The 16,115-nt window shown below is 37.4% G+C and overlaps 1 protein-coding gene across 2 annotated transcripts; it reads right to left on the reverse strand.

Moving 5' to 3' along the window:
* Positions 1 to 7,671: 7,671 nt before the first annotated feature.
* Positions 7,672 to 13,676, reverse strand: LOC121267885 (plant cysteine oxidase 4-like). 2 transcript variants are annotated; one of them, XM_041171988.1, is made up of 6 exons: positions 13,514 to 13,676; positions 12,729 to 13,092; positions 12,439 to 12,602; positions 12,128 to 12,275; positions 8,202 to 8,405; positions 7,672 to 8,101 (listed from the first exon to the last, which is right to left on the reverse strand). In XM_041171988.1, the coding sequence occupies exons 2-6, from the start codon at positions 12,826 to 12,828 to the stop codon at positions 7,983 to 7,985; spliced, it is 735 nt and encodes a 244-aa protein (XP_041027922.1). In that variant the 5' UTR covers positions 12,829 to 13,092; positions 13,514 to 13,676; the 3' UTR covers positions 7,672 to 7,982. The 2 variants fall into 2 exon arrangements, with proteins under 2 accessions (XP_041027922.1, XP_041027921.1); XM_041171987.1 differs by having other exon boundaries at positions 13,442 to 13,615.
* Between the last annotated feature and the right edge of the window lie 2,439 nt (positions 13,677 to 16,115).

Below are 16,115 nucleotides of genomic sequence, written 5' to 3' on the forward strand. Positions count from 1 at the left end.
GATTATTAATTGTTGACCTCTGTTAGAGACCCTTCCATTTTTATAACAACCAATAATAACAAATCTAATCAACTTGTTTACGAAGTTAAATTCTCAACATGAGGGTTATAATAAGTAATGCGCGCGTGGGCCATTCCTTCATCAACCTTTCATTTTCTTCCCACCTAAACCAGGACTTTCTGCCCATATAAATCAGACCAGTTTTCTTGTCCATATGATGTACGTACGTAATTCTTTGTTTCACAGCTTTATTTCATTTCTTATACGTTGGAATGACTTTTGATGGGGTTCTGAGATCTTGATTATAAATTAATTAGTCAATTTTAGTGGGACTTGAGCGCTCAAATAATGACATATATATATAAATGATATTTATAATCATAGAATACGCAAAAATTACGTATTTTTTGAAAAAAATGAATAAATATGTAACTCATATGAAACAAAATTAATTTTTTAATAATAATTCTCGCTCTTTTTCAAAACGATTGCGCAGCACTTGCATATGCATTCTATAGCATTACTCATATATATATATATATATGAGAAATTCTATTTGCAGTCCCCAAATAGGGACTGTATGTGCAAGTCATTCATTAAATGAAAAAAATTATCATTTTGATAAGGACATTATTGTAACTTTGAAAAAATTTAAAGATAAAATTAACTAGGCTTGCAATGTAGTCCTTATTTGAGGACTGTACGTAGCATTGCTCTATATATATATATCATTAATTTCGACTTTTCATGATAGCGGAAAAATAATATTGGTTTCATACACGCACAATATTGCTGCATGGGACTCATGATCAACTTGACTAAATTACTTTTTGACATCCTGGAAAACAACAAATTAACGAAGAATATGTTAAAGAGTACTACTTGATGAGTTGTTACATTAATCCAATGATAATGTTCCGAATAGAAATAAAATTGCTTTTATCTGGTCAAAATAAAAATACTGGAGCGCTATTATAAATCAATGTGTAAAATTCTCACTGGCTAGCTAGGATCGGTAGTTGAAGCAAGAATTTAGTCTTTTGACCCTAGCTATAAGCTGCTAGACGTTGATGCCTGCATGTTATATATATATATATATATATATATATCATGACTAATATGTATTATAAACTAGTACTTATTTGACTAAGTGCATGACTAGCTAATTTCTTCAAAAAGCGATACAGGTCGGAGCAGCTAATTAATTTAATAAGCTGTTGGCTGTCTACTTTAGCGCTCGACAGCTTTATCCAACTATTTCGGTTCTCTTGCTACCAGGTTAATTTAAGTGAGATTAATTTCTCAGAAATTTATGGCATGCAACGTACGTAGGGATCGATCTGGTACGTCGTAAGAATCGAACACCAGTCAGCTCCAAACTCCAAGATAGGCATTAATGGATCGTCTTTGGCATATTGTTTGGGCGGAGTTAAGTAAAACTGCAGGGCTACCTACTCCCAGCTCACTGGAGTACCATTTTTCCAGAAAATTGTAGGAAATTATCTTAATCATTCCTATACATATCCATTTGATGTCCATAGCAACTTCGGCTTCAAATTAGTTCAAATTACCTTCTTTGGAAAAAGTACTTTAATTCTGACCAATGCAACAGTAATTAATTCCCTTATTCCTTTACTACGCCAATTAAAAATGTAGGTATCTTCTCGGCAACCATGATAATGGTGATTTAAAGCCAGACAATACGCGGGATGGTGAAAGCCAGCACATGCTGTATGTTTCTGCAAAAGAAATAAAATAAAACCAGACAATACGGATGTGCATAACTTGGAGATCAAAGGGAAGGAGGCCTGGGGATCATACGCTACGCTGGAAGCTGCAAGATAAGAGATCACACGCCTTCCATTCATTCTCTACTGGAAAAAAAAAAAAAAAAAAAAAAGAAAAAGAGCATTTACAACGATTTATTTACTATGAGATCATGACTATTTGTGAGGAGAATAGACCACAAATAAGTTCTCTGAATGTGCACCGTATATCAGCTGTCTTTTTCCGTACCATCAAAGGGTTTACTTTCCAATGCTATCTGCCAAAGAATTTAGAATTTATATGTCTTCGCATGACAAATACGGCTGGCCTGCTCCTCAGTCTTTGACTCTTTGGGAAAGAAGGGGAATCATTTTTTTAAGGATTAGGCCTGGCTAAAGGGCACCCAAAACTGTCTCGTTATGCGTGACATGTGCATGATGTTTAATTTGTTGCTATAGAGAGAGAGAAATTAAGCTGATGAGAGATTTTCAAGGATTAAACAACATATGAAATTAACAGCTAGCGAAAACTATGTGAAAAAGAAAGCCAGAAACTGGGTATAGAAAATGAGGAACTCCCAGCCCTACGTACCTAGAAATACTTGAAGTAATTTTGTCTTCGTGTTTGCATGGGGAGTTTGCATTTTATTACTTTTATAGCTCATAAGAATCTTTTCGCAGAGAGTTACCTGTTTTATGTATATTAATTGTTTGATGGACGGATGGATGGAAATCACGTCCAACTTAGCATCACGACAATATTCAATATCATGGTGTCCTACGTACATGTTATAAAGGAGAATCATGTCTGATTACTCATGTTTTGAGATGATCATATGCATGCATGGTTCAACACCAATTAATTAATATAGCCAGGGTGTACTTTGTTTGTTTCTTATCATTGATGCGGAAATTATCCAAACTAGTATTATTTTCAACGGATTTGAATAGATCCAGCTTTTTAGACCTCAGGGACAACCTGCTTAGAAAACGTCTGTCTTGAGGTCCCTGTAATTTCAGACCATTCTTCAAATATAGACGGCAGTCATGTCTGATCAATGTGGACATATGAATGATGGTTTAAATGAAACAACGAGAATGCATATATACATATATATTTCTCAAGCATCGACCTCAAATAATTAACACATGAATGCATCTTTTTTCTTAATTCAAGAATGCAAAAGTGAGTTTGAGCTTTGACTTTTATAACCTTCATGTGGTGCCTACCACGTGGATGGGATTTTACTAGATCTATAATTCCGAGAGAAATAATTCTATGTATATTATATATAGAAGAGAAATAATTTTAAAGTTTGTAAGTATTACGTACTTTATTTGAAAAAAGTGAGTAAATCTAAAATCACACGTATAAAAAAATAATTTTTTAACGATAAACTTTACTTTTTTTTAAAAAAAAGTGCCCAAAATCTAAACAACATAAAAATATATCTAGCATTAAATAATTAACATAGAATTAACTGTATCAGGCGCTAAATAATTATAACCAATGAATTTAGAGTCTATTAGGCAGCTGTGAATGGTCTTACAAGACGTACGAGCGACTCCATCGACTTTGAATTTTGAATCAGAATTAGGTCAATTATAGAAGGAAGTTAGCCCCCATTCATTTGGTGGAGTTATTGCCTTGGAAATAGAAAAATTCACTGATTGAGCTAGGAACGTCAAAATGCTGCATGCCCAAATAACCCCTAGTGATTAGACCTTGCATAACCTCTAGAGTATATAGATTGAGATGTAATCTTTAATCGAAGTTGGATAGGAAAGTAATAAAACAGAATCTCTATGTAAAATACCTATGTAATTTTAGCGAAATAGTCGCCGCAAACTTAGGCACTTAATTTATGCCATCTATGAGAGGGACACATGATACAGAGATGGAGGACCCCAGACAGAAGGACAAAAGTGTATGCAAGTCGAAACCACTTGGTTCTGCAATGGATTTGCTAATTGATAGGTTAGTTTTATATATATATAATTTTTGTGATGAAGATGACCTTTTTTGGACAAAAAATTCCATTAAACAAAACATTTCTATTGTAGCATATATAGGCATATCTTGTTTACAATTGTAAATCATCGTAGAAGCTATGAAATTAATAAACTAAAACGCATGAAAATTCTTGTTAATGCCCAAAAAAGCACAGCCCAGAAGGAAAAAAAGATTTATTCTCGGGACGCACTGAGGTGGGTTGGGCCTTGATCGGTGTTGTTAGGAGCCCCCGGTGGTGGTCTGGTGCTATTGTACCGTGTCAATCGGTGCGTACATCCATGATGGTGAACAGTATTTAAATGCAAAGAAAATAGGGAGAGATGGACACACAGATTTACATAGTTCGGCACTAGGCCTACGTCCATGGGAGTACAGGGAGGGGAGATTTCATTATAATAAACTTGTTTACAGTCTCTCACAACCTCTCATTTCTTACTGTACAATGAGAGCTGTAGATCTACTGGCTGAAGAAGAAGTTTTCTCTAGAGCTCTCAGGTTGAAAAAGAAGTTGAAGAATTATGTTAGCAAAAAAAAATTCACATAAGTTTTGAGAGGGACAAACCAAAGTGTTTAGTTGCTATGACTGATTTTCGCCTATGTTGTTTGTCCGCTGCTTGACCAAAATTGCTCGTTGTTGTTTGTCATTTCTTCTCTTCCTACTCCTTATTTTTATTTCCATTTCCATTTTTTTAGGTGCATGCTTGTCCTTGGTTTGAGCATGGCGACCGGTATCTAGTGTTGGTTGCTCGCTTGCACTTGGCTGAAGTGGTGGTCGTCCAAGGTGTGCACGCAACATGCAGGGTATCGGTGGTGTTTGCGTGTGGCACGTAAGGCATTCAGAGTCGTGCATGTAGTGATCAAGCAAACGTAGCTGGTGAACGCATTGCATGGGCCATACAATGTGTGTTGCATGTTGCCCACATAACCAAAAGAATTGGGTGGTCGTGTGTTGAAGGTTGGCTGCTCAATCATCCAGGCTGCGCACTTGTTCATGCTGAGAGTCATGTTCGTGGCTAGTGTGGCCAAAAAGTGTTGGCCGTGGAGCGCTGCCTACGAAGCATGGCTGGGGATTGGTGGATCTTGGCTGTGAGCTAGTCAAGGAGATGAGGTCATGGAGTCCGTGCACTGGGGTGTGGCTTCAAGCCATTATTGCCCACCGTGTGGTTGTGGGTCGCGAAGGTAGTGTTCAGGCGGGGCAGAAAATTTTGGCGGTCCACATGGTGGCCGTCGGCACCCTTAATGTGCCACGATGCAATTGGGCTGAGCAGAATACTGACCATTTGCAGTTTGACGCATGGGGCCTGTGTGGCCATGGGCCACCTTTGCCCACTGCAGTGGTTGAGGACCACCTCGAGGGTGGAAGAAGATGCTAGCAGTTTAGGTGATGACCGCTTATGAGGACATGGGGCTCATGATAGTGCTGTGAGCCTGCCGTGTGCATTGATGCACTCTTTGTGTACTGTGCACATGGCCCACTATTACCATCCATGGCTAAGGTGGTCGAGAACCACATCTGGGGGGGCAGACAACGCCAGCGGGCCACTGGGTGGCGGCCAGTGGCTCTGTAGTGCCATGGCAGGACTGGGCAGAGGAGATCTTTGCCATGTGCAGTCTCGTGCCCATGGTCATGAGGCAAGGTCTTCGTTGCCGAGCGATGCTCTTGGGCCATCTTCAAGGAGGTTCAGAGGACACAATGGCCAGTGGGATGGTTGCCGATGGGTCCTCGTGGCTTGTGGTGTGCTTCCGCGAGCACGCCTGAAGGCTTGGTGCGAGGCCGCAGGCCACCATTAGCACACCATGGTGGTCAGCGACCACTAACGAGCCGGCAGACTATGCCAGCGGCCAAGATGGTGGCCGTCGGTGTCCCCGTAGCCGGTGGGTGAGGGATGCCCAGGGTCCACGGGGTGTGCCCCCTACTCACTGTGCACTTGTGTATGCCCGCTATGTATTCCAAGTGTACCGTAGTACCGTATACTTAAAGTACACGAAGCAATGACACTTACAGCTTAAGTGGCAGGGAAGTTTGGTTCCCAGCTTACACATTGTGTGCATGGAAAAGCATTTAAGTGCAATGCCTGGGCGAAGAAAGATTCACTTGCCCCTTTTCTACAGTAGTACTTTTCATAAAAATAAAAGTGGAAAGGCTAAAGATACTTATTTGGAAGAGTTTTATCTGCTCATTCGGAGATTATTTAGGACGTTGAGAAATCGTTCTTCTTCCACTTTCGATACAAAAAATAATCTCGATCCTACAAACGATGCCATTATTAACACTAAAAAACGCACCGCCTAGAATGAAAGAAAGATATGTTCCCGGGCTCGCTAAGGTGGGTTGGGCCTCGATCTGTGTTGTTGGAAGCCCTTGGCCGTGGTTCGGTGCAATTGTACAGTATCGGTGGGTACATCCATGACGGTGAACAGTATTTAAATGTAGAGAAAATAAGGAGAAATGGACACACAAACTTACGTGGTTCGTCACTAAGTCTACGTCCACGAGAGTTCGAGAAGGGAAGATTCCACTGTAATAAGTTTGTTTACAGTCTCTCATAGCTTCTCATTTCTCACTGTATAGTAGGAGCTGTAGATCTACTAGCTGGAGAAGAGGTTCTCTCTAAAGCTCTAAGGTTGAAGAATAAGAAGTCAAAGAGTCCTCTTGGAAAAGTCCCAAAACGATAGGCACCTTGTCCTTTTTATCTGACCCTCTTCATGCGTACACCTCGGTAATGATGATGAATGTCTATTTTGCATATCTGACCCTCTCCCTTTCCCACTTTCTCCTGACACCCTCACCCCGTAGTCCCATCTTGTCCCCTCTCCCTCTCACTCATTTTGTCTTCTAGTGATGGCTCCTTTTGATGGGCTGAATCATGAAAATCATTTTGAGCTTGGTGTAGTTTACCCTCTCACAATTATAATGCTGGCCTAGTGACCAATATACTAGGTAATACACCAAAATTTTGAATTCCATTGATCCGTTTAGATCATAACATAACGCCAGGAAACTTGATATATTTTACTTCTCATTCCTTTTCGCTCTAATTTTTTTTTTTCTTTTTTTTTTTGGTGGCGGTCCAAACATTACGACTGATGCATTGACCAAACTTTGACTGGTCTCTTCTAGTTCTTACTTCTCTATATGCATTGCCTTTGGTTCAACCGATTGATCGCACACCAGGGCATTTAACGGGTGATCAATCCTAGCTCAAAAATATGTTGTCTTTGTAAATGTAGGCAGTTTTTTTTATTATTATTTTAAGAAGTTCAATTAAGATAAGAACATGAACAAATTTTTTTTTTCAGGCGGCCATGTAGCCAATGAAGGAGGTCACCGGAATAGTGTTCGGCAATCCTTAGGCTACCATATTTCTGTTGCAGTGATATTGTCACAGAATATAACTTAAATCATCAAATCAACATTTTCTATCAATTTTAAACTTCCGAGACAAATTATAATTTAACATGCCTGGAACAGTAGCCTACTTTGACTATACATCTAGCTTATCTATAGCAGATTTCACTGGAAAAGGGTTCAGAACAGGCAGCCCGTGAGTTATAATACAAGGCACGCCGATTTCTTCCTTTTACCTGTCCCTGGGTATGTGCTTTCTATCACTTTAGTGATCCTAACAGTTCTTTGTTTTCCTGTGTTTTTGTTAGCGCTTAGTGTTTCTCTCGTGAAACCTATGTACACAAAGATAAGAAGAAGAAAACAACTGAACGAGCGAGCCATGGCGCAGCCACTAGCCGAAGAACAATCCAAGAGACCAAAACATCAGTGGTTGGTTGTATTTAGGGCTAATATTCACCAGGGGAAGACCAGAAAATGAGGCGTGTAAAAACAGAAACACCCAATACATGCAAAGAAATATGCTTCCGAAAATAGAATAGCACTTGCAGAACAGAAAACATCTCAAGGCAGCCAAGATCAAATTGGAAGTCGAATATCTGAATGTTTATTACAAAAAGGAAACAATCACACCATGTGTTGAGTACAAGATGTTTGGCGGCATTCAACGCCAAGCCATTGCAAGAGATATGTACAATCAAATGCCTCAGGATGGGAATGACAGTAGTTATCGCCAACATCCCAGCAACTATTGCCATGGCCGTGGATGGCAAGCGCTATAGCAATCACCTTATTGGCTCCTCTGTTTTTTGGCCAATGTAACTAATTGTTATGGTACTTGCATTACAAAAAAAATTCAACTTCTAATAATGGGGCCCTTGTACAGCCCCCTCCGGACCACTAAGTTTTCAGGAGGTTGAATCTCTACCAACCAAGCCACCTCAGATGATTCTATACCGCATAGCTTATCAAGATCTTTAGCATTGAAAAAAGGAGCAGAATGGTTAGTTCTGGACATCAGACAAAAAACACAAAGCATTTATCTATCTCACGCAAAAAGGAGGGAGGATGATACCTGGTAGATCTCGCCTAGGGGATTTCCTAAAATACGAGCAATGCCGGCCATCTTCCGAGGAGTATGGGGGTGAAAGAATATCAAAGAGAGCACAGGGAGTCAAGGCTTTGAAACAGTGGATATTGCCACCACTGTTTGGATAAAGGGTGGTAATACCACAAGGTGCACTCATCTCACAATCCCTAACAAGTTTTGCGGGCCTGGCTGCAAATTTTCATTAACCCACAGTCAGTGAAACTCCATTATCCACAGTCAATTAATTTTTTTTAATTATTATGGATGGACAAGTAATTCTTATCTAGCAAGTTTTTCAATGCTGGAATCAAGCATTCACTATTTTATTTCAATTTTTTTCCATCTTAAATGAGCAATTGGAGATTTTGAAAAATAAACGGTACAGTATATCCTCTATCTTGATGAGAATCAACAAGATGAGGAGAAAAACATATATAGAACAATATACTACTGCTCGAGTACCACATTGATCACACAGGAAAATAAACACAGTAGTAAAGATGAGAGCTAAATAAACAAGTTTCAAGTGTTGGAAAGTATCAGACTAGCTTAATAGAATATGCAAGGATAACAGGATAACAAAACCAAGGGAAAAAAAGACATTTACATACCAAACCGTCACCCTTTGCAATGAGGTATCAAAACTACAACTTTTGACATGTTGTGCACTCAAACTACTACTATTTGTCAAATAGAACCTGTATTGCACCCCAAACTGTCACACCCTCTGCATGCAGTACCAAGCCACCGCTTTTGACATATTACGCACACAAATTACAAATTTTCAACAAATGGTACCCTTTATCCAATTCTTAGCATTATGATTAATGAAAAATATGTGACATCACAAAATCTAGATGATAGGAACTCAACAATAGGTGAACATTGCAATTTTTTCTACAGGATTGTGATGCATCAAAAGTGACAGATTGGGAATGTAAAAAGGATGAGAGTTTGGAAGGGGTGAAGTGTGTTGCCTAGATGGCAAGCAAAACATTTGATTCATTAATTTAAAAAGATGGGCAATGTTCAAAAGCGGCTATATCTATCAAGAGGGGGAGATTAACTCTTATCAAAAGTACCCTCTCCAATCTCCCTACATATTTTCTTTCTTTATTTCCTTTACCGGTGGGTGTGGCTAATCGGATTGAAAAGCTGTTTAGAGCTTTTTTGTGGAGTGGCATGAGGGAGGAGAATAAATTTCATCTTGTGAGTTGGCAAAAGGTGTGTAGTCCGATTGTGTTGGGAGGCTTGGGGGGTGCGTAATTTGATTATTTTTAATAAGAGCGATACTACTTTGTCGCTCATATCTGCCCGCTACAAGTTACCGCTAGGCCAAAATCAGATTTTCATTTTTTTTCAATTTTTTTATTCATATTTTTTTATCATTTTAAAACATTTAAAAATATATATATATATATATCAATACACTAATAGTCACTTCCTTAACTATTAAGTAAAGAAAAAAATTAAAATACATGAGGTGTCAAAATAAGGTGTCAATGTAGCATTATTCTTTTAATAAAGCTCCATTAGGAAAGTGTTTGTGGAGATACCAATTGGAAGGGGATTCGTTGTGTGGAGAGGTTGTTGATCGGAAGTATGGAAGTGATTTTTTTTTTTTTTTTTTGTTGGGGGAGGGGGGGGGGGGTTCCAAGGAATGTAGGGGTACTTTTGGTGTGAGCATCGGGAAATTTATTAGAAAGGGGTGGAACTTGTTTGAAAAACACATCAAATTCAAGATTGGAGAAAGGTACATGAATTCGTTTCTTGTTTGATGAATGGTGTGGTGAGAGCGCTCTACATACTGTTTTTCTGGTTGTGTCATGCCAATAGTAATGTGCATTGGAATATGATTTTTCTAGAAATGCACAAGATTGGGAAATTGATGAGATAACAGGTTTTTTCAGCTTTCCTTATTCCATGAAGATAGGAGGAAATAGGAGAGATAGAATGTTGTGGAAACATACAGGGAGCAACAAGTTTTCTTTTAAATCATTTTATAAGGTGTTGACAGATCAACAGCATATTTTGTTCCCATGGAAGTGTATTTGGAGAGTAATATAGAAAAGTTTATACAAAGTTATATACAAGTCATCCCCCTCCCCCTTTTTTTTATTTCATTAATTTAATTTCATCTGTTGACTAAAGGAAAGTTCCATAAAAACTCCCGCCTTCTTTGAAAGACCATCTACTTCTACATTGTGAGGTGGCTAGGGAATTATGGGTTGGCATTTTTAGTAGAGCTGGTTTGACTTGGGTTATGCCTAAGAGTGTGGTGGAGCTTCTAGCATGTTCGAATAGGCATCATAATAGCTCTCAACTGACAGCGGCGTGGAGGATGATTCTTTTGTGCTTAATGTGGTGTTTATGGAAGGAAAGGAATAAGAGGTGCTTCAACAACAAGGAGAGAGCTGTGGAGGTGGGATTTTTTTGTGTTTTCTTTGGTTCAGTGGTTTTCTGCTATTGTACTAAAGGGAGGGAATGTTCATAAGTTTTTGTTTTCTTTTCAGCTTTCTAGAATGTAATTAGGTCTCTTTTGTGTACTACTTGTGTACACGAGCTTCGCCTACTTTCATTTGATCAATAAAGTTTCTTAATTATAAAAAAAAATGTTCATATCCAGCACAATATTGTAGTTCATTTATTCCAATACATTGGACAACGTTTTAACCTATTGATTGACTATTTCATATAACATTAAATTTCTTTGATAATAAAATTAAATTTCTTATTGGTTGGAAAGCACCAAACAAGTGATTTGAATCAGATGCTATTGAACAATAAAGGGAACATTAAAGAATCTATTCAACATGAAAAAGCCTCGTTAAATCTCTACGCAAAATATATCCAAGGGTATTTCCAAGCTTGAGTTTTCACCCCTCATTTATCAAGGGTGCCATATTAATCATTAATTATTTTGGATTAACCTAGTTATTTTCTTCCATTATTTCAAGCTAATTTTGAAAGCATTATGAGATAAGCAATTGCTCACACGGCTACGCCATTCATGATCTAACACATCAAACAGAAATTTCATTTGCAATTCCTAAATAACACAGCATTTAAGTAATCCCTTTTCAGGGACAATACGACTCCCAGGAAATAATAGTATTGTGTCATTCTCCTATATCCAGAAAACCAAACTGAATGGGGCAGCTTAATTTATACAATTGTTTAATAATTTATTGGATTTTAACTTAATAAAGAACAGCGCCACAAACTAAACACCACAGATAAAACTTGAAACTGCTGCAAACATTAGGTTGCAAAACAGTTGCATCTGCTAAAATTATTCTGAAAAGCTACCTGAAGTGGTTATTTTGGTCCAGAATCCTCCTAACCCTTACAACATAGAATACGATAAAGCAGGAATTACCCTCCATATTGAGCATAGGGAATGCATCTTATACAGTCAAAAGGCCGGAGAAAGCAATAAGAAAGGAGTAATTTGCATCTCACGAGTCATATGGAGAAAATGAATCCTATCAACCAGAATCCCCAGAAGGAACAGACATGCTTAGAAGGGATTCGATCAAACTAGTTTCTCTGAACAACCACCGCACCACAGAGTGGAATAAGAGAGAGTATAATTGATGATATATTGAAGGCTAAGCAGTTCACAAAGAAACAAATTAGACATGGAAAAGGGTTATAACATAGGTTAGCAAATCAGTGATACCCTATCTATATCAATAATGCAAATGTTTTCAATTTAAAAAATATATAGAGATTATCTATATTTCATTCCAACTCTGCTACTTCAAAAACAGACCATAATCTTTTGACCTTCCATGTATTTATATTATAAATTACATTCAAGAGCTGCACAAGTTGGAATATCAGTCTAAATCACCGTCACAAACCATGATGTGATCTTGAAAAATGTTAAGGTTAATGAAGATGGGCACCTTGAGATTGATCTGCAGACCCAGGCATATCAAGCCAATCATATGATCTCACATGTAGCGTGCCATAAAGAAGCTTGCTTAACACAGTCATTCCAGGATGATTATGAAGTGGTATGACAGATCCAGGCGGCATGCAAAAAATTCCTATCTGAGACAAAGTCCAGAAATTTCCCGTACAAGTCACAATCCAGCTTTTATTACAAATACACAATCCACTCAACCAGAGGTCAAGAACCATGTAAGAAAACCATAAGTTCCAAATGGAGAATCCAATTGAAAATCAATTTCCTAAAGGGATTCAAATTGCTTACAGAGAATTTTCCACATTCATGCAAGTGCAAATATTTGATTGGAGGTGGGTACTGATGATTGCCATTTCGCCCTTTTTTCCCATTGCTACCATTCATGGAAGCTTTCCATTGATGTGCCAATTGTGCCTCCTGTTCAAGACCCACACTAGAAGGCCTCAAATCATCTGGAATAGCATTATATGGAAGTGTTAAACAAAGTACACTAAACTAAAAGACATGGACCACATAAGTAAGCTAGGTTAAAAAAAATGCAATAATTAAACATGATTTGAGTTTCTCTGTCATCCTACCTAAGATAGCACGAACTTTTCCGAGAGCTTCTTCGGATATCGGACCATTAGAAGAGAAGGACACCTTGCAGGCATCATATAGTTTCTGAATAACTGGCATGGTATGAAGAACCTAGCAATCTAACAGCGAATTGATCTGAATATCTAGTAACTGAATTCCTATTTATCAGTCACAAAAACCTTTTGGGAATATCAACCATCGGAATCATAAATACAAATTGGGTTGCTCTAATTTACACGAGAGTGTACAAAAGCAACTTTCTTTCTCTGCAACAACTCCAAGATCCAGCCCTACGTGAACCCAAGGGACAGCAATAGATATGCATGGTAGTTAATCAGCCCCGTCCACGGTAGCTTAAAGAACCTAGAAAACCAACCATCAAAGGCATCAAACTCACAAATTTCACAAAAGAAATAACAAACATGGTCACTTTTCTTCTCTTAAAATTGATATATTTCATCGAAGAACCCTCCTTGATGAGTTACAAGTGTTAATGATGCTACAAAATAATCCGATACTACAAAGATGAGATGCAAAGCAGACAAAAGTTCAACGACATGGCAAGCACTAAACGAATCAAACACGAAATTATTCAGCCGAATGAAACAAAAAACCATCAAAGCTAAATTAGAGCAGAGAGATGAATAACAAGGATTTAAAAAGGGAAAGGATTTAACGAATTGATAGTTAAGATTTAATCCGTAGAACGAACCGGTTTCGCATATTCGAGATTTGTTAAGCAACGACAGCACCAACGGACAGCGATAGACGCAAGAGAGGGTACCTGAGAGATCGTGAGACAGAGAGGAAGACTGTAAGGAACCCCAGAACTTAGAGGAAAGGATTTAACGAGAAGTGACAGGGAGGGGAAGTGAAAATAACGATGAACATTGCAATTTGCCGAGGAATGAAACTACGTCGCTTCATTATTAAGCCATACTACCATGTGGTGGCCAAGTGCAATGTTTTCAAGCCATTCATTGAATCCTTACCTACCCCTCTATTTTTTAAAAAATAAAGTTTCTATTTGTACGATGAAGTTTTTTTCTTAATCTATTTTATAATAAAATAAAATTTATAAAATATATACACATAAAATAATTTTACAACATTTATTAATATTCATATATATATATATATTAATTAATATTAAATAAGTAATAAATGAGATAAATCACATCTCATGAGTCTGTTTCTTTTTAACGAGAAGCATTCAACTTTGGCTAAAAATTTTGAAGGAATATTTTCCCTATTATGTATAAGGTCATATGGATTCATATAGAACCGTAAATGAACAAAATTGCTCATAAACAATGCGAGTTTGATTTGTTTAATAAATGAATTCAATTTAAATAAAAAGTTAGACTCCTATAAACGAACAACCCAAATTCATATAAACTTTGCTTGATTAGTATAAATTAGTATATTTTCGCATAAAATTATAAGATAGAATAGACATAATAAAAGTCATACAATCTATTAGGAGTGGCAATATGTGACACTACCCGTTAATCCAATACGAACACGACATTATAAAAGCTGGTTAGGGTTTAGCCTTAACGGGTTCGGGTCAAAACGGGTTGACCCGTTAAGACATGATTGCTTAACAGGTCACGAACGGGTCAACCCATTATAACCCGTTATGACCTGTTAAGAAAATTAAATTTACCTTTATACCCTTAGACCTAAAGGGCAAGGAGGACGCTCCACTTCCTTCTTCAAGTTCTAAATTTGTTTAGATCTATGTTTTAAATTTTTTATTATATTTGGAATTGTAACATTAATATATTTACATTGTATGTATTGTTTATTATATTTGGGATGTAATTTTAATAATGAGTATTATTACAAATTGTGTAGATCATATTTGTTTGGATTGTAATTTTAGACTTGTAGTTAGTTTTTTATTTTTTATAAATATTATTTATATTTAAATATTTATATAAAATCAATTAAGTCAAACGGGTCGTGTCGTATCGTGTCTGTTCAACCCATTAACGTAAACGGGTTAAAATAGAACGGGTCGTGTCGTGTCATTTCGTATCAATTTATTTATTATTTATTAACGGGTCGTGTCGTGTCAACCCGTTATCTTATCGTGTCGTGCTTGGATTTGAAATTTTGACACGAAATCCTTAACGGATCGTGTTTGTGTTGACCCGTTAAGTGTAATGTACATACATTGACACGACACGAACACAACCCGTTAACACGATTTGACACCCCTACAATCTATCCCTACTATCCTAATAAGTATTTTTAAGCTATTTAGGAAGTTGGGCAAGGAAATCACTACACTCATGTCGAGGTTCTGGTGGGGCCACAAGCAGAATGTGAATATAGTATATTGGAGGAGTTGGAATAAAATGGGGGAAATCAAAAAAATTAGGAGGATTAGGATTCAGGGATATTGAATACTTCAATAAGGTTATGCTTGCAAAGCAATGTTGGAGAATGTTAAAACAGCCTCAATCCTTGGTTGCAAAAGTTATGAAGGATAAATATTTCAAGCAAGGTGACATGTCAAATGCAAAAATGGGGAATTGACCTTCATTAATATAGAGGAGTCTGCTCTCTTCTATAGAATTGGCTAAAGCAGGTTTGATGTGGAAGGTGGGTAAGGGTGACCAGATTAGTATTTGAAAATATAAGTGGCTGCCTATACCAACATCATACCAGGTACAATCTCCTATAACAAAATTAGACAGAGAAGTAACTGTAAGTGAATTTATTGAGCAAGGGACTGGTAGATGGAAGGAAAAAGTGATAAATGAAACTTTTAACAAGTCTAAAGCTGAAATCATAATGAGGATCCATTTGAGTAAGTTGGGCATTGAAGATAAAATTATGAGGATCTATACTAATAATTGGTTGTTTTCTGTTAAAAGTGTTTACCATTTAGAGCACTTTAGAAACAGATTGATGAAAGGGGAAACATCAACACTAGCTGATATAGGAGATGGCTGGAAGAGTATTTTGGCGAGTTTGGGCAGTGGAGTACTACTAATCATTATTTTATTATTACTTTTCACTACTATTCACTACTATTTAATATTTTTTTTATTTTTTATTACTTTTTCATTATCATTCACAGAATATCTAAGATCACCTCACTATCCAAATACAACTTTAAAGGTGAAAGGGAAGGTTAAGCATTTCTTATGGAAGGCTAGACAATAAATTCTCCCAACTAAACTGAATATTCCGCTATCATTTGTCCTCCTTCCAACGGAGGGTTCCTTTCCTCCCAATCTCTTGATCTCGGAAAGATCTCCTCACGACTGCCACGTGCCATAGATTTTTTTCTTCCTAAAACGTACAAAATTAACGCATGTTAGCTTCATTCACGTAAGGGAATCACCCATTTTTACTTCAGTTCGTGGCCC

Source organism: Juglans microcarpa x Juglans regia, chromosome 5S (assembly GCF_004785595.1).
Source record: "Juglans microcarpa x Juglans regia isolate MS1-56 chromosome 5S, Jm3101_v1.0, whole genome shotgun sequence".
NCBI classification, from domain to species: domain Eukaryota; kingdom Viridiplantae; phylum Streptophyta; class Magnoliopsida; order Fagales; family Juglandaceae; genus Juglans; species Juglans microcarpa x Juglans regia.

Coding starts and splice junctions, on each gene's coding strand:
- LOC121267885 (XM_041171988.1), bottom strand. CDS start 12,828: ATGCCAGTTATTCAGAAACTATATGATGCCTGCAAGGTGTCCTTCTCT. Junction 12,603..12,728: donor AAAAGTTCGTGCTATCTTAG/GTAGGATGACAG, acceptor ATGCTATTCCAG/ATGATTTGAGGCCTTCTAGT. Junction 8,406..12,127: donor GTCTGCAGATCAATCTCAAG/GTGCCCATCTTC, acceptor GAAAATTTGCAG/CCAGGCCCGCAAAACTTGTT.